This window comes from Carassius auratus, chromosome 23, assembly GCF_003368295.1.
Source record: "Carassius auratus strain Wakin chromosome 23, ASM336829v1, whole genome shotgun sequence".
NCBI classification, from domain to species: domain Eukaryota; kingdom Metazoa; phylum Chordata; class Actinopteri; order Cypriniformes; family Cyprinidae; genus Carassius; species Carassius auratus.
Genome location: NC_039265.1, coordinates 12,622,213 through 12,647,812, shown reverse-complemented (window position 1 = coordinate 12,647,812; position 25,600 = coordinate 12,622,213). Strand labels below are relative to the sequence as shown.

General features: G+C 34.2%; 1 protein-coding gene across 1 annotated transcript in view; it reads left to right on the top strand.

Moving 5' to 3' along the window:
- The first annotated feature begins 5,299 nt into the window (after positions 1-5,299).
- LOC113041359 (rho GTPase-activating protein SYDE2-like) overlaps positions 5,300-25,600 on the top strand; it is a 37,523-nt gene continuing 17,222 nt past the window's right edge. The window contains exons 1-3 of the mRNA XM_026199833.1: positions 5,300-6,817; positions 18,189-18,332; positions 19,934-20,158. Of these exons, the coding sequence (XP_026055618.1) occupies positions 5,656-6,817; positions 18,189-18,332; positions 19,934-20,158 (1,531 nt within the window). The 5' untranslated portion in view covers positions 5,300-5,655. The remainder of the gene's footprint in view (positions 6,818-18,188; positions 18,333-19,933; positions 20,159-25,600) is intronic.

Sequence of the window (25,600 nt, the reverse complement as noted above, 5' to 3'; positions counted from 1 at the left end):
TTAGATTGGAACTTCAAAGCGCAGATGTCGAATAATTTGATTTAGATTTGAACTTCAAAGCGCAGATCTCGAATCATTTGATTTAGATTGGAACTTCAAAGCGCAGATGTCGAATAATTTGATTTAGATTGGAACTTCAAAGCGCAGATGTCGAATCATTTGATTTAGATTGGAACTTCAAAGCGCAGATGTCGAATCATTTGATTTAGATCGGAACTTCGTAGCGCAGATCTCGAATCATTTGATTTAGATTGGAACTTCAAAGTGCAGATCTCGAATCATTTGATCTAGATCGGAACTTCGTAGCGCAGATCTCGAATCATTTGATTTAGATTGGAACTTCAAAGTGCAGATCTCGAATCATTTGATTTAGATCGGAACTTCGTAGCGCAGATCTCGAATCATTTGATTTAGATCGGAACTTCGTAGCGCAGATCTCGAATCATTTGATGTAGATCGGAACTCCGTAGCGCAGATCTCGAATCATTTGATTTAGATCGGAACTTCGTAGCGCAGATCTCGAATCATTTGATTTAGATCGGAACTCCGTAGCGCAGATCTCGAATCATTTGATTTAGATCGGAACTCCGTAGCGCAGATCTCGAATCATTTGATTTAGATCGGAACTCCGTAGCGCAGATCTTGAATCATTTGATTTAGATCGGAACTCCGTAGCGCAGATCTCGAATCATTTGATTTAGATCGCAAGTATTTAGATTGCAACTTCGTATCGCAGATCTCAAATCATTTGATTTAGATCGGAACTTCGTAGCGCAGATCTCGAATCATTTGATTTAGATCGGAACTCCGTAGCGCAGATCTCGAATCATTTGATTTAGATCGGAACTCCGTAGCGCAGATCTCGAATCATTTGATTTAGATCGGAACTCCGTAGCGCAGATCTCGAATCATTTGATTTAGATCGGAACTCCGTAGCGCAGATCTTGAATCATTTGATTTAGATCGGAACTCCGTAGCGCAGATCTCGAATCATTTGATTTAGATCGCAAGTATTTAGATTGCAACTTCGTATCGCAGATCTCAAATCATTTGATTTAGATCGGAACTTCGTATCACAGATCTCTAATTATTTGATTTACATCGCAAGTATTTAGATTGCAACTTCGTATCACAGATCTCAAATCATTTAATTCAGATCAACCTTCGAATCACTTGATTTAGATCAGATCTCGAATCACTTGATTTAGATCGAAACTTCAGAGTGGGACTTCGAAGCACGGATCGCAAATCTTTTTTTCCTCCAATATTTTAAACAGTAGAAAACATTTGAGCAGTACAGTTATAAAAACAAAACACAGAAAGAAGTGTTTTTAATTGATTACATTTAGATAACATTTTACATTTTTTTTTTTTTTTAACTCGTTTAAACTATTATAAGTGTAGCAAAACCATGGTTACTTTGTGGTTACAATGTTTTACCTATAGTAGCCATGGTGTGTGTGTGTGTGTGTGTGTGTGTTTTCTGATTAAAAAATGCCTGGCACTTCAATCTGAATGATGCGTTTAAATGTCCTAATGCTGCAGCACTGCACAAAAGCAGTAAACAGAGTGACTTTATGCAGTGATCAGCTGAGAGCGTCTCTTTCACCCCTGTCCCGCAGCAGACGGCAGAGAGAGTCCCTGCTAATTTACGTCCTGAGAAAGGGGTGTGGATCGCCCCCATAAATTGTGTTGCTGGGGTGCGAGAGCCTCAAAGACACTGCAAACAGCCGAAAGACAATGAGGAGGGAGTCGCAGTGAACGCAGACAGCTGCACGACTGCACACACGCGCATCACTATCAATACAGACGGAGAAACAGATGTTCCTCTTCACAAAGACTGAGAGAGAGAGAGAGAGAGAGAGAGAGAGACACAGAGAGACACACACACACAGAGAGAGAGAGGGGCTGATGCACACTGATCAGATTTCTTGCTTTCATACTCCATTTCTTAAAAGAGTTCTTTCTCATGTTATTATGTAAACTCTAAATCAGAGGTGCCTGAAGGGCCAAAAATCTAACTTGTTTGAGGGCCATGGTCCAAAAGTAAATGTTGCATTGCATAATTATGTTGTATTATATTATATTAAAATGTATTATTATTATTTTTAATGAATAAATGTAATATAATGAAACATTATGCTGATTTTTATCAGTCATTTTTTAAACGTTAAATCAGAAATGAAGTCGTGCTTAAATTAAATTTTCCACATGTGAAAAAAAAACTGGTTTATTTTAGCTAGTTTTCAAAGCAATATTTCTTATATGAACATTTAAAATAATAAAAATGAATAAAAATGATATATATATATACAGTATATGTAATACATATAGCAATGCAAAAAAATAAATAATACAATGTTAAATGAGAAAAGAATATATGCTTGTTGCGTGTTTGTTTTTTAAACTTTTACTTTTTTTTCACTTCTGTCCCACACACTTTTATTTCAGCTAGTTAACTTTTTTTTTTTAATGTAATTATTTTAAATCAAATTCACATACATTTTTTTACATTTCAAATGCAAAAAAATAAATTAAAAAAAAATTACAAAAAAATAATCAAACCGAATGTTAAACTAAGAAATGAAGATATAGCATGATATGGCATGGCCCTGGTTTCAGCATCTCTGATCTCTGTTGTTGTTAAATTGCTACAAATGTGTTTTTGAATGTACAATAAAGTACAACGTGGTCATAAAGTTAACAAACTGCTGTGATTTCATCCTGCAGATCTGTGAGTCTGATCTGAAAACACACTCTAGGCGGTGAAGAAACTAAATGAGTGCTAGAAGTAAGTAAACACACTCACACACACACTCTCACGTCACCCTGCATCCTTGTTTTTCACTGTGTGTGTTTCTGCTGCAGGCTGCGACATGCACACGGATGCTCAGACAAGACAGGCATGCGCTGCTGCTGTGTGTGTGTGTGTGTGTGTGTGTGTGTGTGACAGAGGGACTGTGTTCAGGGGGCTTTGTGTTGTTTTTCTGATAAATTTCCCTGATTTCATAACTGAACATCCTAATCTGTCTCCTCAGTCTGCTGCAGCAAAACGTTCCTTCAGATGCACAGAATGAGAGGTGCATGATGGGACAGGCTCAGAGTTTGAGATAATGTTCAGATCCAGCGACGATTTAAATTATCCGCTTTATCTGCAGCACACATTTACAAGAAAAGAGATTAAACTACTTTATATCCAATTCCAAAAGCTATTTACAAACTTGAGGTTTATATATTATATATTAACGTTATATATATATATATATATATATATATATATATATATATATATATATATATATATATATACATATATATATATATATACATATATATATATATACATATATATATATATATACATATATATATATATATATACACATATATATATACATATATATATATATATATATATATTGCATTTTTATATTGTAACAATAAATAATTGTAGAAATAATAAATAATATTATAATTATATTATAAATAATAAATAATATTGTTTTTTTATATTTTATATTTTTATTTTATAATTATTATTATTATATGAATTATATTATATAAATTATATAAATATTATTATTTCTATTATAATTATAAATAATGTTAAATATTAATATACATAATTTGTATATTATGTTTCATAATTGTATATGAATGTATTTATGATTATAAGTGCCATTTATAACTTTTTTATATTACCTAATATCTAATATCAAATATTTTTAAATATTATAAATTGTTCTTAAAATCAAATATTTTCATATATATATATATATATAAATTTGAAGTGAGTCTTGAGATAATGAAAACAACTAAATTTAAAATTAGAAATAAACTTTTAATTTTAGTGAATTTATTTTAGTTAATGCATATTAAATATGATTTTACTGTTCTGTATTCAAACACGAAAGATTTCAATATTTATTAGGCTGCAGTCATATTGAATTTTTGTATGCAGTCTTTAAATGCAGAACATAAAAGAAATCAGCGGATATGAATAATTGCATTTATTGCTGAGGTAACAGATTTATGATGTGATTATGAATAGGGGATTAACAATCACATAAATCCTCAGATGTTGTTTGTTGCTCTTGCATCTCTCGGTCGGATGTTTGTGGAATCTAAAAGAAAAGCATGAGTCAGGATTTTAATCGCAGGATCTCTGAGGGAAGAGATGAAGTGATTTGCCGGTTAGTGATTGTCTTTCAGACAAAATTCCCGATTATTCCCAGAAGCCGGAGGCTGCAGGGACATGCAGGTGTGTTGATGGGATCTCTGCGTGCTTCGGTCCGTCTCAGACGTGTGCTGACAAGTTAGTAAACAAGAAGACCGGAATATGAATGAAAAACACTTTCCCTGCTGAGCACAGAGGCTGTCATTCCTGTGATGATTATCCCATTGAGACATAATCAGCCTATTAGTTCACATCAGTGTTGAGCTGTAATCTGTTTAAACAGGTCTGATCATTACTGTAACATAAACCCATCGCCTGCTCATCCAACACCATCCAGTCATAAATCATCAGCTTTAATAACTCACAGATTAACAGTCTAATCAAGTTAATGGACTATCATAATTGAATTTATAAAACAGCAACACTACAAACATGAGAAAGAATCCAGATCTATTTTAGGCAACTTTACGATTTTAACAAATCATGCTGAAAACACCAGCAATTTATGAAGATTAAAATATAAAATAAATACAGAAAAGGGAATATTATTTTTTTACCTATTACTAATTATATTTTTCTATAATGTGTATTGATATATATATATATATATATATATATATATATATATATATATATATATATATATATATATATATATATATATATATATATATGATAACACTTAAGTATAGAGTACAATCCTCATTAATAACTAGTTGCTTATTAGCATGCCTATTATTAACACAATGGCTGTTTATTAGTGCTTATAAAGTACATATAATGCATGACATCCATAATCCTACCCAATACCCTAAACTTAACAACTACCTTATAAACTATTAATAAGCAGCAAATTAGAAGTTAATTAAGGCAAAAGTCATAATGGTTAGTTAATAATCGCGGATAATTTGATTTTTTTTTTTTTTATATATTCTTTAAGTATTATGTAAGTAGTTTGTACTAGTAAATACAAGTGTTTCAGTGTGCACAGTACTTTCAAGCCTATTTAGAAGCTCTTTGAGTCGCAGAGCTGCTGGTTGCATGTGGAGTTTGTTTGAGCTCCGCCTCTAAACCTTTAACCCCCACAGAAACTATCTGAACTATTTCAACACACACACACACACACACACACACACAGAGAGAGAGAGAGCGAGAGAGAGAGAGAGAGAGAATGTGTGTGCGTATGTGTCTTGATCTCAGTGGATCATGGAGCAGCGCACTGACCGCGGTGCGTCGGAGTCTCCTGACCGCACGGATGCACTTCTAACACGGCTACTTTTGCTCCGGAGCGCCGCTGAACGGAACTAAAGCTGGAGGATCGGATCGGTACCGATGGCTGATCCTCTGCGGAGGACAATTCTAGCCAAACTCAGGGGCAAGAAACCCAAAGGGAAAGACGCGAGCACCGTGAACCGGCCTAGAGAAGGTAAAGAAAAGTTTCTCAGACGCAAACCGAGAGAACTCGCATATCTAACGCGATGAGGGCTGAGCGGAGCTGCGCGAGCGCGGATCCGGTTCCCCGGAGCACCGGGGGTCCCGCTGATCAAAGCGAACACACCGAGCTCAAGCGCTTCCACACGATCGGAGACTCGATCGGCTTCGGCGGCTGCGATTTAAAACCCAAACGAGAGGCTTTAACGCTATCAGATAGTCGGGATCTAAAGAATAAACAGTCGAATGTTACATTACTAGAGGAAAAGTCTGGAAAAAACAATACGGGCGGCTTTAGAAGCCCACAACGTCACGTGTATGATTATATAGACGCAGAAAGCGATCTAATTCAGGTTATAGAGAGTTCTCTGGAGTATCATGGTGATTTTAGGATGCCCCCCTTACAAAGTCCGACTTTTTTCCCCACTGATCTTGAAATAACATTGGCCCCCGGGCTGAGAGACGGGGTCCCTCGACACCACTCGGTCGACAGCGAGGACGACGATTATTACGATAACCAAATTCTGCCCTTTTATGAGTCGTGCACGCAGTCGAACGACCACCAAAGTAAAAATATTGGTGCGCCAATATCGGCGTCGGGGTCTAACAAAACCACGCAAGAAACAGACCGGCTGAAGTCGCAACTAAACGAGGCGTATTATTTGCTAATAAACACAATGCATAACATCAGTTTCGACGGTCAGGTTGAAGATAACGGATTTGTGGATCAGCCCAGTAGCGCAAGTCAATCCAACGATAGCGTTAGCATTGGAAGTGACGTGTCGGAAGAACGTCGGAATGATTCTGATTCGCCATTTATCGGACGATGTGGGCAGGGGTTGACGGGGTCTTCGCAAAGCAGAAGTTTGCAGAATATTCGCAACGCAATTCCCAAACCGATGCTCCAGCGGTCGGTGAGCGATAGCAAGGTGAAGTACTCGTCAGATCGCAAGGAAGAGACGCGATCCGCGGTCGCTTCGGGATGCGATGCGCAACTGGCGAATCCTACGGAAACCATACCGACGTCTGTTTTGACGCAACAATCCTGCCACGATTCAACGGTGCCCAAACATCACGGAGTCACCGTCAACAAGATGCAAGAGTGGATGCAGAAAGGTCGCGTGCTTTCGTCCGAAATGAAGCAGAGGATCACGGGTTCTTCGCTGAGAGCCAATCACGTGAGGCCAAAAATGGCGCGACAGCAGACAGGTATGGACGCCCGCTGTCGTGGAAGACCATCTCATTCATCTCACAATCTCCTGTGGAAAACGCTTGGAGAGCTTCTGGGTGTCTTTTAACCGGTGCCGGGTTTTTTTTTTTCTCATTCCACTTAATGACTTAAGCCCCGTTCACACCAAGAACGATAACTGCACTAGTTAAGATTTGAAGCGGATCAAAACCTTTCATCAAAGTTGTCTTTAAAACCTAGGGTTGGGTGTTGATTCTGATTCCGATTTTTACGAATGGAATGATTCAATGACTCACTCAAGATGAATCTGTGTTTTTGAATGAATTTCTTGAATGAATGATTCAAAGTTAAATACATTTATAATAGTAAAAAAAAGATGCGCACACACAGGAATTGAAAGGCAGAATTGAATTTTTAAGTATACAAGTATCCGATTCCTGACCTTGAGTATATGATTCTGGAATTGGAATTGATTTTAGATTCCCAGCTCTACTAAAACATAAAACCACAATGCATTCTTGTCTTAGGACAACTTTGATTAACTTTTTTGATCCACTTCAAACGTTGACTACTTTCTAAAGATAACTATGAGGATAAAGATATCAGCGTCGAAACCAGCGAACAATATCATCTGTTTATTCTAAACACATGATCGTCTTCGCTCATTATAGCAGGATTGATTCTGATTGGCTGTCAGTGTTTGTATCGTTCATCAGCTAACGATATCGTTCATCGTTTCTCTATCTTTATCGTTATAGCTGTGGTGTGGACTCTGCTAGTATTTAATACTGAGAACGATTTTTAGAACTAGATCTTTTATCGTTATCTTTATCGTTATCGTCCTTGGTGTGAGCGGGCCTTAATGGCGTTTCACGTAACACGTTTGGCAGAAGCGTGCCGGAGGCTCGATTGGTTCCTCTCCACTAACACACTCACTCTCTGAATAATTAATTTCATGCTTGGCGTCTTGGTGATGGTGGTGGTTTTATGCTGATGTTGATTGTGAATGTTTATTGTGTTGAGATACTGAAACCCTGAAAAGACGTGACCCAGCAGATGGTTGGGTTATCAGTGTGTTTTAGAGGTCACTCGCACACTGTCAAGTGTGTATCCAAGAAAACAGGTGGTTGACAGCTATCTTGTATCATGAAACCGACAGGAATCATTGTGATTTTGAATTCAGTGTAAACCAAAAATCTGAATGCATCATTTGGGGACAGAATGTGTTTCATAGTGCTTAGGATTTCATGCAAGTTTGTTGTATTTTGTTTGTGTGTAGAGCATCAACTTTGACTTCTTTTAGGTGTCTTGCATGTAAACAAAGGTTTTTTTGACAAATGAACTGCAGAAAGCATGCTTCAAATGCACTTTATAGTCATACGATGTTACAACATTAAAGATCAAAAGCTTTGTAAATTGGTTTCCAAGCACATTAGCACAAGCAGAACTCATCTTGTGTGTTTGATTTGGCCTTTTGGGCGGCTGGTGTATAAATGATCAGTTCAGACTGGATGCTGTTGTGAGCAGCTTTAGAGGAAGTGGACGTGGTGTTCATGGAAATTCACAACGCCGTTTCATTTGGCAGACGCTTTTATCCAAAGTGACTTAAAGGAATAGTTCACCCAAAAAATGAACATTTAATTCAAGATGTGGATGAGTTTGATTCTTCATCAGATTTGGAGAAATGTAGCGTTGCATCAGTGTCTCTCCATTGGATCTGAATGGGTGCCGTCAGAACGAGAGTCCAAACAGCTGATAAAAACATCACAATAATCCACAGCACTCCAGTCCATCAGTTAATATCTGGAGAAGATAAAAGATAAAACAAATCGATCATTTAGATGTTTTTAACTCAAACACATAGAGTCTATAATCCATAATAACATTCCTCCAGTGAAAAAGTGCTGCATCTGTTGTTTCTCACATAATAATACAGACACACATTTGATCTGTGCAGATTTCTCTCCTGATTCAGACCAGAACACTTGTTCACTGGAGGAAGTGTTATTATGATTATAGACTCTATGTGTTTGAGTTAAAATCATCTTAATGCATGGAGGTGTTTAATCTTGTGTCTTCTCCAGATGTTCACTGATGGACTGTAGTGCTGTCATTATTGTGATGTTTTTGTCAGACTCTCATTCTGACGGCACCCATTCACTGCAGAGCATCCATTTGTGAGCAAGTGATGACTGTTTTTCTCTTTTTTTTAATTCACTGTGCATTTCCTGAGAATAGAACTCATGACTTTGGCATTGCTTGCGCATTTTCATGGAGTGTGGCCAGGAAGCGTGTTTGTTTTTGAGAAGACAACTGTTGACACACACACACACACACACACACACAAACTGGCTACACATAAACACTGAGCGTACATCTCCCTGACAACATGGTTTTTAACAATTTTGCACAAAAAAAAAAATGTATCTGTTGATGAGCCGGTGGTGTTTGTTTTGGGAGCCGGAGGGAGCTGTTCTGGAGTGAATTCCCGTCCCTTGGAAACACGGAGCCCCAGGGAGGGAATATTTGGAATGCCAAGGCCGTCGTTTCACTTGTTTGCTCTGTGTTCCTGAGGGCTTGAATGCAGGCGGGGATTAGAAAAGAGACAGTACCCGTTCGTTAAGGTAGGATTAGTCCGTCCTGTTCTCCACGGCTTATTTTAATCTTAGGTGTCTGAATGAGTACACTCAACTTATTTTAGTAGCATTTGTGTGCTGATCTATTTAGAAAAACGCTGGTTAATCACACACAAACCTTTTAGAACATGTTCAAGTCATATTTCACCAAAAAAAGACATTTTATTTTTGCCCAAGTCCTTTTTTTTGTATATTTAATATTATATGCATTGTGACATTATTTTCTTCATGCCTGAATTTGCCCTCTCCCAAATTCTAATCTTTAGAAATATTTGTATTAATAGTTTGAAAAGAAATATTATATATTTTATTTTTTAAATTGTAAATATTTTATATTAATATTTACAATTATATATTTTATAAATATTTAATTAGTAAATTGAAAAAAAAAATGCCTATGAAGTACCAACTACTATAATACATATAATTTATGCATATTTTAATTATTTAAAAAGGTTCCCATTTATGATTCTCTTTACTGTTACTTTATTTGAAACTAATAAATAAATAAACAAATAAATGTATTGTTACTATGTTTCACCTTTTATTTTTGTAATAAAAAATGTGCATAATCCTCGTTAAAATAATGTCACATTGTAAAACAAACAAACAACTCCTCAGAAGTCTGAATGCTGTTGCACTGAATGTAAAAATATAAAAACTAGTGTCATTTTTTTGTAAAGAAACCCTGTGCAAGCCACACATTTGAGGGAAAGAGCAGGGTGTAGAGTCTGAAATGATAAAGCAAAAATGTTGAAATGATGTTATTGTGAAAAAATATTGGCACTTTGTGTTTGTGAAGTGTTAGGAAAGATGTTTTGTCATTACTGTGGATAGATAACGTGCTGTGGATTTTAGGTTGTTTTAGGACTTTTAAAGGAGAAATGTGTCAGTCTCCATGAAACTGAAGCGTCAAGACGTTGTGATTGAAGTTTTAATGGCAAACCATTTTGCTGAGTTTGTACACTTTAGATTTAGATTTATGACATTATTAAAAAAATATTGTTTATGAAGCGTTAGATGAGATTAAAGATCTTTCAGCATTTGATACATGCAGATACAGACACTTAATTTGATATTTTATTATGTAATCTAATGACATTCAGATATTTTTAAGTGTTGTTTATATTTATTAATACTTTTGCTGTGTATTTTTGGGTTGTTGTAGGACTTTAAAATGAGCTTTGTTTTTTTGAGACAATCTCCATGAAACTGAAGCATCAAGTTTTAATATTAAGATAACATTTCTTTTTTTTTAAAACACAAACTGTACAAGCAAAATATTTTTTTCGAGGAAAAACAATTGAAATGACATATATATCCTACTTTTGCCAATAAAAGGCTGCATTTATTTTATCAAAAATACAGAAAAAATTGTGATATATTAATACAATTTAAAATATTGTTTTTTGTATTTTATCGTACTCTAAAATGTAATTTATTTATTTGTTCAAAACTAGATTTTCAGCATCATTACTCCAGTCTTCAGTGTCACATGATCTTCAGAAATCAGAATAAGATGCTGATTTACTATCACTTATATAAAAAATATATATAAAAAAATTTATACACATTTAAAAAGTTTTGCTCAGATTTTTGGATGACAAAATATGCCTAAAGTCTCCAAATTGTTTCCTAGTGCTTGGTCTGGCTTTTATTATTTGGATTTCCTTGAAAGCTGTTCTTGGGAAGTGTTTGCATCAGTGGTTTTTCCCTCTGTAATTGTTTCAGCCGATCCCTTGAGTGACGGCTGTTGTAATCGAGTCCACTTCTCCATATTTAGACCTGACTAAAGTTCACACTTGTTTGTGTGTAAGTGTGCGGTGTGTGTGTGTGTGTGTGTCTGGTATTTATCACATTATGGGCACCAAATGTCCTCACAAGGATAGAAATACCAGTAGATTTTGACCTTGTGGAGACATATTTTTGGTCCCCATGAGGAAACAAGCTTATCATTCACACAGAATGGAGTGTATTGAAAATCTGAAATAGCAGAAAGTTTCCTGTGAGGGTTAGGGTTAGGTGCAGGACCATAGAATATACAGTTTGTACAGTAGAAAAACCATTACGCTTGTGCAGAGTTCCCTTGAACCACAAATGCATGTGTGTGTGTGTGTGTGTGTATAAGTGTGTAAATAAGTGTGTGTATAAGTTAGGGATGCAACAATAAAAAAAATTCAGAATTGATCCGATCCAATACCAATGAGTATTTGCCGATACCGATCCAATCTGATACGATCAATCCGATACTGATTAATCTGATACCGATCAATCCAATACAGATCAATCCGATACTGATCCAATCCGATACCGATCCAATCCGATAGCAATCCGATACGATCAATCCAATATCGATCCAATCAGATTCTGATCCAATCCGATATCGATCCAGAACGATTCCGATCCAGACCGATTCCGATCCAATCCGATATTGATCCAATCCAATATCGATCCAATCTGATTAGGGCTGCAACTAACGATTATTTTGATAATCGATTAATCTGTCGATTATTTTTACGATTAATCGGTTTATGTACTTATATTTTAGTTTTTTCCATTTTTTCCCCAATGAAATTATTAATAAAGGGTCTTTATCATTCAGCATAGACTTTTAAGAGATTTTAACCATTTTGCATTGTCATATCCTCATCAAAAATATACATGGAGTTGTTTTATTATGTTAGTAATCCTTTGTCGAACTCTTCTGAAATCAAAACACTGACCCATACTCTAGCAAAATTCACAAGGAGATTTCAAATATTGTTTTCACCATGGCAGTCCTTAGAGCTCCTAAAGTAGTTTAACATCCCAAACAAAGCTTAAGGAATCTTTGAGAACATATTTTCACGAAGTATAAGGATAAAACAGAATAAAATTGCAGTGCATTGTATTTTATTATTTACTGGGAAAAAGCTTTATAGTTTATGCTGTGAAATTGTAAACAATCCTTCGGAAAAAAAAAAGTGCCAATGGCATGAAACCTGAATGGAACTCACAATTTAAAGTAAAATCCATCAGAAGGTTGTCCAGAAAAAAAATTGGGACACACACAAAAAACCTGCTGTGTGAAAAAGAGCAGTGAATACTTAGAAAAGAAGTGCATTTTAAATATACTCAAACATTTAAAAACAAACGTTTCTAAAAACGCGTGTAAAACGCTAGTCGCGCCGCTTTCTCCTTCTTTCCAAAGCGCCCCTGAGGCGTCTGCCTTTGCTAAGCAACCATGACGTGCCCTCTCCATGAAGACCCGGAAATTTCAGCAAAGGATAAATGGATGCGGTGTGGACGCGCCTGGAAAAACGGGCGCATCGCACCGCGTGCGTGTCGCGACCGCGTCGCTTCCATTATGAGAGTGCATACTGCGCGCCTACATAGGAAATAATGTACTTGAGCACGCAAAAGACACAATATGCGAACGGCCCCTTAAACAGTTCAGTAGTGCAGAGTTTACAGGTTACTCTTCATTTTGAAGGCTCAAAGTAAAGTACTCCCACTTCCCGCTGAATGCTGCAGAGACGCTGTTCGGGAAGCACGTGACATAAAACGAGGCCAGCTATTGGCTATTCGCTACTTCACCTGCTGTACTGGCTGAGTAAAACCTCCGGTGGCTCATTACTGCCACACTTTGGTCACCGCAGATTTGAAATATGCACGAAATGAGCCGCTTATGGCAAATAAAATTTATTTAGCGACGAATCGATTACTAAATTAGTTGACAACTATTTTAATAATCGATTTTAATCGATTAAATCGATTCGTTGTTTCAGCTCTAAATCTGATATCGATCCAGTCCGATTCCGATTCAATCTGAAACCGATCCAATCCGATACAGATCCAGGCCGATATCGATCCAATCCGATCCAATCTGATACCAGCACAGTTTTTTTTAAATCACTGTAGAATTGAAAGAATTGACCTGATCATCACTCTTATCCGTGTTAAACACAATCTACTGCATAAACACAACCACATTTTAATTAAAAATAACAAATGAAAAAAAATATAATCATAATCTGACAAAAATATTATTATAAACTAGGTTAGTGGATAATTCAGCAGCATAAAATACTCTAGATTCTAGAAAAATCACGGGTGCACAATAATTGTATAAAATCTAATGAAATATTTACAAATAAAAGTGAATAAGTCTAAAATATGGTGAAATGTTACACATTGCTCTTTGTAAAATACATTCATGAAAAAGCACGTATATACATTTATATAGAAATTAAAGTAGTTTGTGGATTAATGCTTACTGGAGATGCGAACCGGTTCGAAACGATTTAGTCTGATTTGGTAAACTGGTTCAAAGATATTGATACGTAGTATATTAAATCTGAGCGTAAGTTTAATGTGCCTTTTCTTTGAACAGTTTTAAACCTCAGTTACTGTGCGCTCTTGAAGAGAGTTTCATTGTTTTGACTCTAGTAACTGAACGAGACATAGTTTGATTGCTGAATGGAGGACATACGGAGAGAAGAGTTTATGTGAACTTGAATTTAATGGCTTCAATATTGATCTGTAACTCACATTGAACTATGGGACAGCTTCAGAACACTTGAAATATGTGCATGAAAACGGTTTGGTGCTTTATAATGTTTTAGTGCCTGTCATGTGGTTCAACAATAACAGAATAGTACATGCAGAATCATCTGACCGTCTGACCAATACACGATCTGCAGGAAATGCCAGTATCGGAGCAGACACCGATCCTGATTATCGGATCGATGCATCCATAGTATAAGTGTGTGTGTAAGTGTGTGTGTGTGTGTGTGAGTGTGTGTGTGAGTGTGTGAGTGTGTGTGCGTGTGTGTGTGTGTGTGTGTGAGTGTGTGAGTGTGTGTGCGTGTGTGTGTGTGTGTGTGTGTGAGTGTGTGTGTTTGTGTGTGTGTGCGTGTGTGTGCGTGTGCGTGTGAGTGTGTGTGAGAGAGTGTGTGTGTGTGTGTGTGTGTGTGTGTCTGTGTGTGTGTCTGTGTGTGTGTGCGTGTGTGTGTTTGTGTGTGTGAGTGTGTGTGTGTGTGTGTGTGAGTGTGTGTGTGTGTGTGTCTGTGTGTGTGTGTGTGTGTGAGTGAGTTCAGAGGAATCCTGGGCGTGTTTGAGCTCGTCCTCCTTCATGAAAGACCCTTTAACGGCGTCACAGCTGAGCTTTGAACTGTGTAACCTCACAATAACCCAAACCCCGCAGCAGCGCAGTCAGACTGAAGACACACACACAGTCACGCATGCCTCGCTCTTCAAACACACTCTCTGTGCATCAGGAACCGCTCTGAAGTGGTTTACAGCACAGTCTTCGGTCAACTTCATCCGCTATTAAAGCATTCCTGTTCTAGCATTGAGATGCGAGTTACTTTATATTTGTCATTTTACTTAATGTTTTGGTAATTTTCTTGAGTGTTTGCAATTTGCATTCTATTATTTTATTAATATCGTTGGATTTTATTCAGCTATTTTTTTCATTGCATGTTTGAGTCAATCTCACTCGCGTATACATTTCTTAATTAACTTATTATTTAGTTATGCATTTAATATTTTTCTCTTGCATGTTTGAGTCAATCTGCATTTCTCGTTTATTTAATAATGAAATGAACTTTATTTATTCGTTTGTTAGTATTATAAAGCTAAAGTCTTTTCCATGCATGTTTAAATCAGATATTGCGATTGGAGTTTTAATGCAATAAATAGTAAACACATCTGTAGTCACATGCAGATTTAGAGAAAGCAAGCACATTTTTACATGCATCTTTTACCGTCTCACACTTCAGCTGAAATCATATCATGGTTGAGTTCCTGATGAAGTCACAGGTTTCGGTTGATGAACGGCTGTCTGGCGAGGGTTAATTCTGTGATTGTGGTGTGGATTACGAATGTCAGCAGACGATCCAGATTCATTTACAGCTCATTAGTGCTGATAATGCTGACAGAAGGAATGAATCTGATCGCGTGAGGCCTGCTTTTCAGTGATTGGGCGAATCTGACCCGTATTTCCAACACCTTGTTTTCTCTTTTCCACCCCGTTCTTAGAGGAAAATCATCGGAGCGGGAAAGAGCCGCTAAAGAGCTTAGCGAGAGTTTCAAATCCACCTTATATAAGTGCAGCATCACATGATTGTGTTGTTGGTAAATGCTTGAGCTGTAATAACACATCTGAGCGTCTGTAATCATATACTGTGACTGTTTTAGCAGTGAAATGATCCAGGTTTGATGTGCCCTCATTCACCCCAGACCCGCTTTGACTCAGAGACAGACAGGGTTATGTGTATCAGACTAAATCTAGATCATAACAACTGAAGAACATCAGATGCACTGGTGTGCTTTTGACTCAGTCACTGCCCCGGAAGTTATTTTCTGCTTTTAAAGAAGGTTCATTATTGAAATATTTAAAATGTTTGTATAAGTAAGTTGTATTTGTTTATTTAATTTTTAAATATTTGTGTAAATATTTTAAATATTATTTTTTTGGTACATTATTTATTTATTTACATTTTTAATATTTGTATAAATATTTTTAGTTTTTATTTACATTTTTAAAATATGTTTTTGAATACTTTTGAATATTTCAGTTACCATTTCAAAATTTGAAATATTTATGTTATTATTTATTAAATGTTTTACATATTTTGTATTGTTTTATTTTTATTTATTTGTTAAAATATTTAAAATATGTATGTAAAAATGTAAATTATTAAAAAAAAAATTATATAAATATTTATAGGTATAGGTACCTGTAAAACAAAACCAATGTCTTAAAACATTAAATATATATTTTTTATATATATTTATTTTTAAAAGACTGTATGTATAAAATAAATATTTAAATATTTAAATAATTTAAATACATATAATTGATATTATATATAAATATATTTAAAATATAAACATCACATATTTTTCCAAAACATATACACACATTTGTGTGTATTTATATATGAATAATCAATATACACAGTACACACACATATATTATGTAATCAAAACTGTTTATTTTGGATGTGATTAATCGTTCAACGGCACTAATTAATATATATATATATAGTGCACTTCTTTATATGTTAAGTAGTTTGATTATGCACCATTCAGAATTTGTTGTCCAGCTTTTGATTTAGGTTTGATCACAACAATAAAAAGCACACATAAAACATATATTTTAAACTGTAAGAATATTTTGCAACTGGTGAGCAGAAGAAACTCTCACAATCATTACAAAACCTTGTCGAACCCAAACGGTTTTGAACGCTAGCGTACATTTATGTTTTGTTGGCTCTCGGACAGAACAGCAGCTCTAATTAAGCGTTTGAGGGTTTTTTAGGGCTCACTGACCTCTCAAACACACACTGAGCGAGTTTCTCATCCTGGCACAATAACACACCGCTGCTGCATTGTTTCGTGTGAAAGTGTCCAAGCACCAGCCTGTAATCCACAAACACAGACCATCGCTTTATCAAGCCTCTGCTGCTTGGAGGAGGGTTCCCAAAAAAATACAAATACATTTTTTTAAGGTAAGTGGTTGCAAACAATTTATTTTAGCTACATTTAAATAAACAGATTTAGTTGAATAACTTTCAACATTTACTTTTTTAAATGTAGCTAAAATAAATTGTTTGCAGCCACTTACCTTAAAAAAAAAATTGTTTATGAATATGTAGCTGTATGTTTTAAGTGCTGCTTCTGCTCAGATGTATAGTTATACATAATTGTATTTTTGTTTTTGTTTGTTTAATTGTGACGTATTTGCAGTGTTTTATTGGCTGTGCGATCAACAGTATTTTATTTTAGTATAATTTTTAGTAGTTTAGTTATGTGATTTTGTAATTTTTATTATTTTATTATTCGTTATTATTATTATAATTTTTCCTTTTATTCTTTTTTTTTTCAGTTAGAAATTTTAGTATTTAAACTTATTTCCATTAGTAGCAAGGCAACATTTTTAACAGTTTTCATTTATATTTTCAAATATTTTTATACTTTCAGTTTTTATTTTAGTTTATTTTTTAGTAATTTTAAGTGCTTTTGTCATAAAAATATGTAATTCGTTTTTTTCCATGTAGCGATTTTATTGAAATTAAAAATTTAAGCATTTTTCCTTTTTGTTTATTTATTGATATTACATATTGATATTTTAAATGAGCTATGATATTTTTTAAGTAATATTTTTATGTGCTTTTGTCATTTTTATAGTTATATAGTAATCGTTTTTTATTTTATTATTTTAGTTAGTAATTTCTATACTTCCGATTACACTTATTTCTTGCAAAGGCTTTTTAAAAATTATTTTCCTTTATGTACTTTTATATTCTTTATTGATATTTACTTTTTTTAAATTTTTATAAATGTTATTTATTCAGTTTTTTACTAAATTTATTAAGTGCGTTTATTAGCTGTTCTATATTCGTTAAATAGTTTCGATTTATTTTTTTATTTCAGTTTTAGTTTCAGTTAGTAATTTTAGGAAACATATTCCAGTTTTAGGTTTAAGTTTAATATTTTATTTGAATCCAGCGCAATACCGATGAACGAACGAGTAGCTTAGTTTTAGTTTACGATAACAACAGAGAGTCTGTAAATGGTTTCATGATGCAAGATGCTGTCAGGTTTTGAGATTTTTATGAAACCAGAAACAATAGATGACTCTTTAGGGTTTGATTTTGGCCTTGTGTTCGATCTGAGCGGATGCACTTGCATGTTTTGCGCTAATAGCAGCGTTCAGATGAGCTGAATCAGCAGAAGTGTTGGTTTTGTTCGTTTGTGTTTGCCGCAGCGATGGAGTTTGTCTGTCAGCGTCAGACCCCGTTTAACCACATCACGGTCTCCAAGAAGCGTCAGTGGCTCCAGCAGAGCTCCGTCACAGCGCCCCCTGCAGCCGAGGAGGAACAAACACAAACACAAACACTGACAGACAGAGGTGTGCACCGCTAACACTCAGATTCTCTCTTTCTTCTTTATCAAATTAAATGTAACTACACTTCGGTAACTTGCAACTCGTTTTTTTTTTTTCAAGCAGTTTGCTTTGTTATATTTCTAAATATTTTTTAATATACCTTTATTTCAGTTAGTAATTTTAGTAGTTCAACTTCAGCCTCTATATTTGATTTAATTACAGCTAACAAAAAATGTTTTTAATCATTTTCATTAATGATAACATAAGAATACAATTTAAAAGCACATAACATGATTACTAAAACCGAATTAAATTTAAAATGAATGTTAAAACTGAAAATACATATACAGAAAAGTATACCAAAAATATGCCTTTTTATTTATTTTTTAATTTTAGTTTTTAGTATTTTTGGTATGTGCCTTTATTAATTTTGTTTTTTTTTATTTATGTTTTTAATTCAGTCTTATTTCAGTTTTACTTTTATTTTATCTAGTCATTTCAGTACTTTGGTAATGTAACACAAGTCACATTTTCTTCTACTTTTACATCTAATATGCATTTTATTTTATTTCAGCTTTATTAAATTAACACATTTTTTATATATTTTTTTTTAGTTTAGTTCTATTTTTAGTATTTTTTATTGCTTTTGTCATTTTCATTAGTTTTTTCATTCACGGGGAGAGGGTGTTATATTTCTAAATAGTTTTATTTCACTTAGTTTTATTTCAGATTTAAGGTTTATTTCAGTTTACAATTTTAGCACCTCAAAATATTAACTAAAATTAATTTAATTTTTTAATTGCCATTTTATTTTAATATTTCATGTTTTATAGATTGTATTTTTTTAGTAATGAAGTACTTTAATCATTTTTATTAAAATGTTAAGGTTTATTTAAGTTTACCATTTTAGTACATCAAATTCATTTTCATATTTTATATTTTTAGTTTTATTATTTATTTTTTTCAGTTTAGTTTTTTTCATTTTTAGTAACGGAGTACTTTTGTCATTTTTTTCAAAAAAAAATGTTTTGTTTTTTGTACATTTTTATATTTCTAAATACTTTTATTTATTTTTATTTCAGTTTTAAGTAAACTGTTTAAGTAATTCAATTATAATTTAAGTACTTGAAGTTTTTTTTTTTGCCAAGCTATTTTATATTTATATTTTGAGTTTTCATTTTTTTTCAATTAAGTTTATTTTAGTAACTGTGTACTTTTTTCACTTATTATTATTTTTTTTATTTAATTGTATTTTTTTTTATATTTATAAATAGTTTTATTTATTTATTTTTATTTCAGTTTTAATGTTTATTTCAGTTTATAATTTTAGTACTTCAAATTAAAATTTTTTGGCAATATATTTCTAAATAGTTTTATTTATTTATTAATAATTTATTATTATTTCAGTTTGAATTTAATTCACTAATTGCAGTTCTAGCCACATTTCAATTTTTTTTTTTTTTTACTTTGTTTTACATCTAATATTTATAATGAATAGAATCTTTCATACTTTACTTATAATGTACACTAATGAACACTAGTACCAATACTCTTCTCCAGCTTCTCCTCTAATGTTTTAATAGTTGGTTGCTGTTGGTTTGATGTTGTTTCACTGATGTCTGCAGAAGTGCGTCCTCGTCCTCGTCCTCGCCGTCCGGCCGATGCTGAAGTCAAACAGCGGACCGAACCGGCCGAAGAGAACGATGCAGACGACGAGGGAGAGATCTGGTACAACCCCATCCCGGAGGATGAAGAGGCCGATCAGCCGCGCTGCGTTCCCGTCATCAGAGTCCAGACGAGACGAGCGGACGCAGACGAGAGACAGACGCCGGACGAGAGCAGAGCCACAGGTACAGCTTCAGCAAACCTGTCTGGAACAGTATTATTCAGATCTGTTTGTATTTCTATTTGGGATTTGCTGATTTGAAAAAAAAACTGCTATTGGGATAAAAAAAAATGCGATAAAAAACAACAACAACTACAACAAAAAATGTGAGCTGCACTGATTTTTATAATAATTTATTACTAAAATTAGAAAAATGTATTTAGTAATATTTGACTGTAAAATAATTTACTTTATTTTATTATATTACTAAAATGAAAAATATTACTGTAGTAATTATTGACTGTAAAAAATAAAAATATAATAATAATAACATTTTATTATCATTATTTAATTATATTGCTAAAATGAGAAATATTTATTTAGTAATATTTGCCTGTAAAATAATTTATATATATATATATATATATATATTAATTGTTACTAAAATGAATAATATTACTATAGTCATACTTGACTAAAATAGTTAAAATAAAATATAATAATAACATTTTATTATTATTATTATTTAATTATATTGCTAAAATTATAAATATTGCTATAGTAATATTTGACTTTAAAATCATTTAAAGAAAAAAAAATATTAATAATAATAATAATTATTTTATTTTAAACATTGAACATGTATTCTTAAATATGTTTTTTTTTTTTTTTTTTTTAAGCAGAAAGACCTAAAGAGTATTTTCTTGTCAAATTTACTCCAAAAAATTTAATACATAAAAAATAAACAAACATTTTGTTACATTTTTTGCTTGTTTGTAAGATTGCACCGTTTGGGCCCAATAAAAAAATAAAAACAGAAAATAAATATATAATAATAATAATAATAATAACAGTTGTAGTAGCTCTATCAGTTTACTATTTCATTTTACAGCACAACAGTAAAATTGTAATACTAATATTTATGCCCTTAATGGTTTTAGTTTCCTAATTTTCAAATGTTATACCGCTTTTATTTTGAAGGAAAACCAGGTGCTTCTTATACAAGTTTGTGAAGATGTTTGGTGCATATCACATTTTCAGATGCATGTATAAAACAATTCAAAGCCAAGACCTGAGTCTGAAAGCTGTGGACTCGGATCATGAGCTGCTAGCGTGTAAATGAACCCGCGGCTCTATATTTAGCGTCAGATAAACGTGTGACATTATTCAGTAATGCAGTCGTGTCTATTAAAGACTGCTGTCAGTGAACTAGTGAAGCTGTCAGTGTAACACTTCTCTGGAGGCTACGAACACGTCTTTGACTAGCATGTCTGTTAGCGGGTGTTAGCGTCGGCTCTGTTTGTTTGACTAGCGCTCGTTTGATGTGCTGACATTAGTCCTGAATGAACTGTGTACTTTAAAACATCATGTGAAACCATTTGCATTACGTTTAGATTTATATTAGTACACAAACACTACACCGTTTCATTTTAAGTTGAAGCAGTAAAATTAATAACTAAATTAAACTGAACTAAAACAAAAAAATAATGCAACTAGTAATATTTAAAATAAACAAAAACCAATAAAAGTTATTACAAAATAAGTAAAATTAAGATAAAAACAAAGTATGAAAATAAAAGCAATTAATAATAATAAAAAACTATACAATAGTAGTGGTATAATAAAACTTAATTGAAATAAAGCTGAAATAAAATATAAATATTAGATGACAAACCTGAACTTATTATGGTCTGTTGACAATATTTCTAATATTTATTTATTTTAAGTTGAAGTAAAAACTAAAACTGATTTAAAATTAAAACTGCAATACATTTTTTTTAATCTGAATAATATTATTAAAATAAACAAAAGCTAATAAAAAGATAAAAGCTCATTTCAAAATTAACTACAATTCAAATAAAAATAAAGCATAAAATAAAAGCTAATGAAAAAAAGAATACATATATATATATAAACAAACTGACATAAAATACTTAAAATCTCATTTTAATTTATTTCAGTCGATGCCCTAAAACTGGAAATGAATAATAAAAGCAAAAACTAAAATGCTAAAATAAAAATAAATTAACTATAAAATGTTAATATTTGAAATTAAAACTAATAAAAATGACAAATGCACATAGCACAATTACTAAAAGTTTTACTGAAATTAAAGGTTATGAAAATAAAAGCTAACTCTTACTATTAATAAAATGTACAGTAAGTATTAGTATATGAATAACACTGTTCACATTATATATGAATCGTCATTTGTTGCGTGATGCACATTTCGGTGATTGTAGAAGCTCATCCAGGTGTCAGGTGTATAGTGTGGAAACAGCACAGGAAGTGTGTAAGAGCCGGCTTGGTTTCTGAACACAGTACAAAAGTCCACTATTTTCCAATCCAATCCATTTCTGACGGATAAAAACAACTTCAAACTTTACAAAAAAAAATACATAAATGGCTGTTTTGTTTTCAAAGGTCACTGTTGTGACTTTTCAGTGTGTTGTGAAGTTCTTCAGCGCGTTGGTTGAGCTCCTGCCACGTTTGTGTGAGAAGAGTGTGTGTGTGTGTGTGTGTGTGTGTGTGTGTGTGTGTTTTAGGCTCTGTTCTGAATGCTGTGTTGTGTTCCATTCCGGAACTTTCCTCATGTGCTGTTGACTTTAGCTCCCGGCTGCATGTGCGTCCCAACACCCCTCCGAAACATGAGCCACACAAACTGAGTCACGCTCGCCTTTTACATTAGTGATGACATGGAGAAGGTAATATTACCCACAATCCTGTGGGTGGCAGGTAACAGGATCGGAGTGTGGCGTTGCGAAAGGTAGCCGTCCACCCTGACCTTGTGTGTGTGTGTGTGTGTGTGTGTGTGTGTGTGTGTGTGTGTGTGTGTGTGTGTGTGAGTGTAACGAAGCTCTGTTCTGTGGTTCTAAATAAAGCTCTTGAATCATTTAGAGAGCAGATCTGAGATCAGTTCAACACAGTCCATGACATCAGACTTCACGATCTCAGATAAATGCTCCAGTTTTCTCTGTCACTAATGGCACAGGGTGTGTGTGTGTGTGTGTGTGGCAGATAAGGCTGTGAAATGTCTTCTGACACTCTATAATTAGTGTGACTAGTGACCAGATTGGCCCACTCACCACCTGTCGCAATTAAACATGTATAATAAACACACACACAGTCAGTCAGTGTTATCAACAAAATCAAATTCTGCAACTTACAGTATGTTAATGGAAATTATATATATATTTATATATTAATAATATAAACCCTTTAAATAAATCTAGTGTTTTGATTAGAGATGCTGTATTCTGAGTGGACGAGAGCAGGGGTGTGTGTGTGTGTGTGTGTGTGTGTGTGTGTGTGTGTGTTTTGGAATGCAACCTTGCCTCCTAATCTGGGCCCCTGAGACTCTGTGTGTGTGTGTGTGTGTGTGTGTGTGCGTGTGTGTGTGTGTGTGTGTGTGTGTGGTGTCACATTCACATGTAGGTTTTCAGTTGCGTGTAGGGATTTATGCTGTTAAATTAGTTGGGTATGCATGAAAAGTTAAAAACTATAATTGCGTTAATTAATCTAATTAATTTATTGCGCTTTGCATACACTGAAATTGAAATATTTTAGATTTTTTAAGTCTCTTATGCTCAATAAAGGCTACATTTATTTGCTCAAAAATACAGAAAAACATTGTGAAATATTACAGTTTAAAATAGTTGTTTTCTATGTGATTAACGTTTATATTTTAAAATGTATTTTATTGGTGTGATGCGCAGCTGAATTTTCTGCATCATTATTCTGGTCTTCAGTATTAAACAATCCTTCAGAAATCATTCTAATATGCACATTTGTGCACAATAAATATTTTTAATTATTATCGTTGTTATAAACCGTTGCTCTGGCGAATATTTAAAATTTTCTAAAATTACTTCTTGTAATAAATCAAATTAGCTTTCAGATCTTATTCACGCTTTGCGTTCAGTTTGTGTGAACTATTTGTATATTTGCTTGTATATAATACTTGTACGTAGACTCTAAGCACTGAATTTATGATTGTAGTTTAGGTTAGGGAAATCGAAACGGACACAGAGACACGGGATGCTATTTGCTCTGTTGTGGAGAATATTCCCGGCATTTGCCAACTGAAGCTCAGACAAGAAGATTATTTGTTTCACATCTTGAATGGAGGTGAAGTTGTGGCCCTACTCCCGAGTCCCGACAAGTTTTGGGAAAAGTAAAATTTATCAATTGTTACTGATCGTTAGCGAGAAACTGGGGAGGGCAAAGTCCAGCAAGGCGATAATTGTGATTGTGAACTACCATGTTCACGCCGGTATTCCGCTCGATGGTTTTGTTTCCGCATCATTCCTGTAATTTCAGTGGAAGTTCGAGGGGAATAACACACGTCATAACCAAACGTTATCTGATTGGCTTACGGGTAACCAATGATTTCAAAGCTTGTGGAAAGTGATATTGTTGGTTAACATTATTTTTCCCCGCCCACATGGCCTTGGTGACATCAGCGGAATGGAATGTCGTTGAAAAAAAAAGTTGAAAAAATTATATTCTTCACCATAACATGCATTGATAAACAACAAACTAGGTATAGTTAAGCCTTTGTGCAAATGGATTCAGTGAACCTTTCCGACCTGGTTTATGACTAAATAATAAAAAAATCTTTATATTTAAGTGAACTGTCCTTTTAAAAAGACACACAAACTTGCCAAAGTGTGAACCTCTGCTCCATCTCCTCCACATCGATCTTTCTCAAAACAGTCTTTCTCTTTCTCCTTGCCTCCCTCTTTTTTTTGGTCTCTTCACACTGGCATGTCTCTCGCTCTCTCTCTTTAACAGAATCGGGTCTTTGTTTTATCTAGGCGGGTAAGTACCAGATCAAACGGCGGGTGTTGAAGGAGGCCCTGAACTGTGGCAACAGAGCCGCTGTTGTAGTAAAGCAGATGAACGTGCCATGTGATGAGAGAGAGAGAGAGAGGGCGAGGTTGAGGAAGGAGACTGATCTGGGTTGCATGTTCAAGAAATCTGATTTGTCGGCCACTGCATAATAACTGTGGTAGCACACTGCGGAGATAACTGCCTCCCAGGTCCAGAAGTCTCTCGTAAAAGGAAATCTCTACTAATCGAGAGAGCGAGAGCAAATTACGCTGAGACTGATGGAGCGTTTTAACCACAACGCTCTTGGCCAATGGAAGGTCTGGTTTATCGCTCCGCTCTGGAATGTTACACAGATGTTCTTAGTTTTTGATGTGTGTGACTGAGCTGGAAAGGGACTTTTTGGGATATATGTAGTTATTATGGCATGTATGTGCATAGAGCAAAGGGGAATCCTGTGGACTAAACAGGAGCGAACAGGCCAAAGGCAATAGGAAAGAATTATGGATAATGGGTGAAATTGACTAGTTACTAGGGTTGTTTCGAGCAGGCAACAAGAGATTTGGTTAGGTAAAGGAATAAATGATTAAATGTTTTTGAAGAACTGAAGATATAAGAAGTGTTGAACTGTCACATC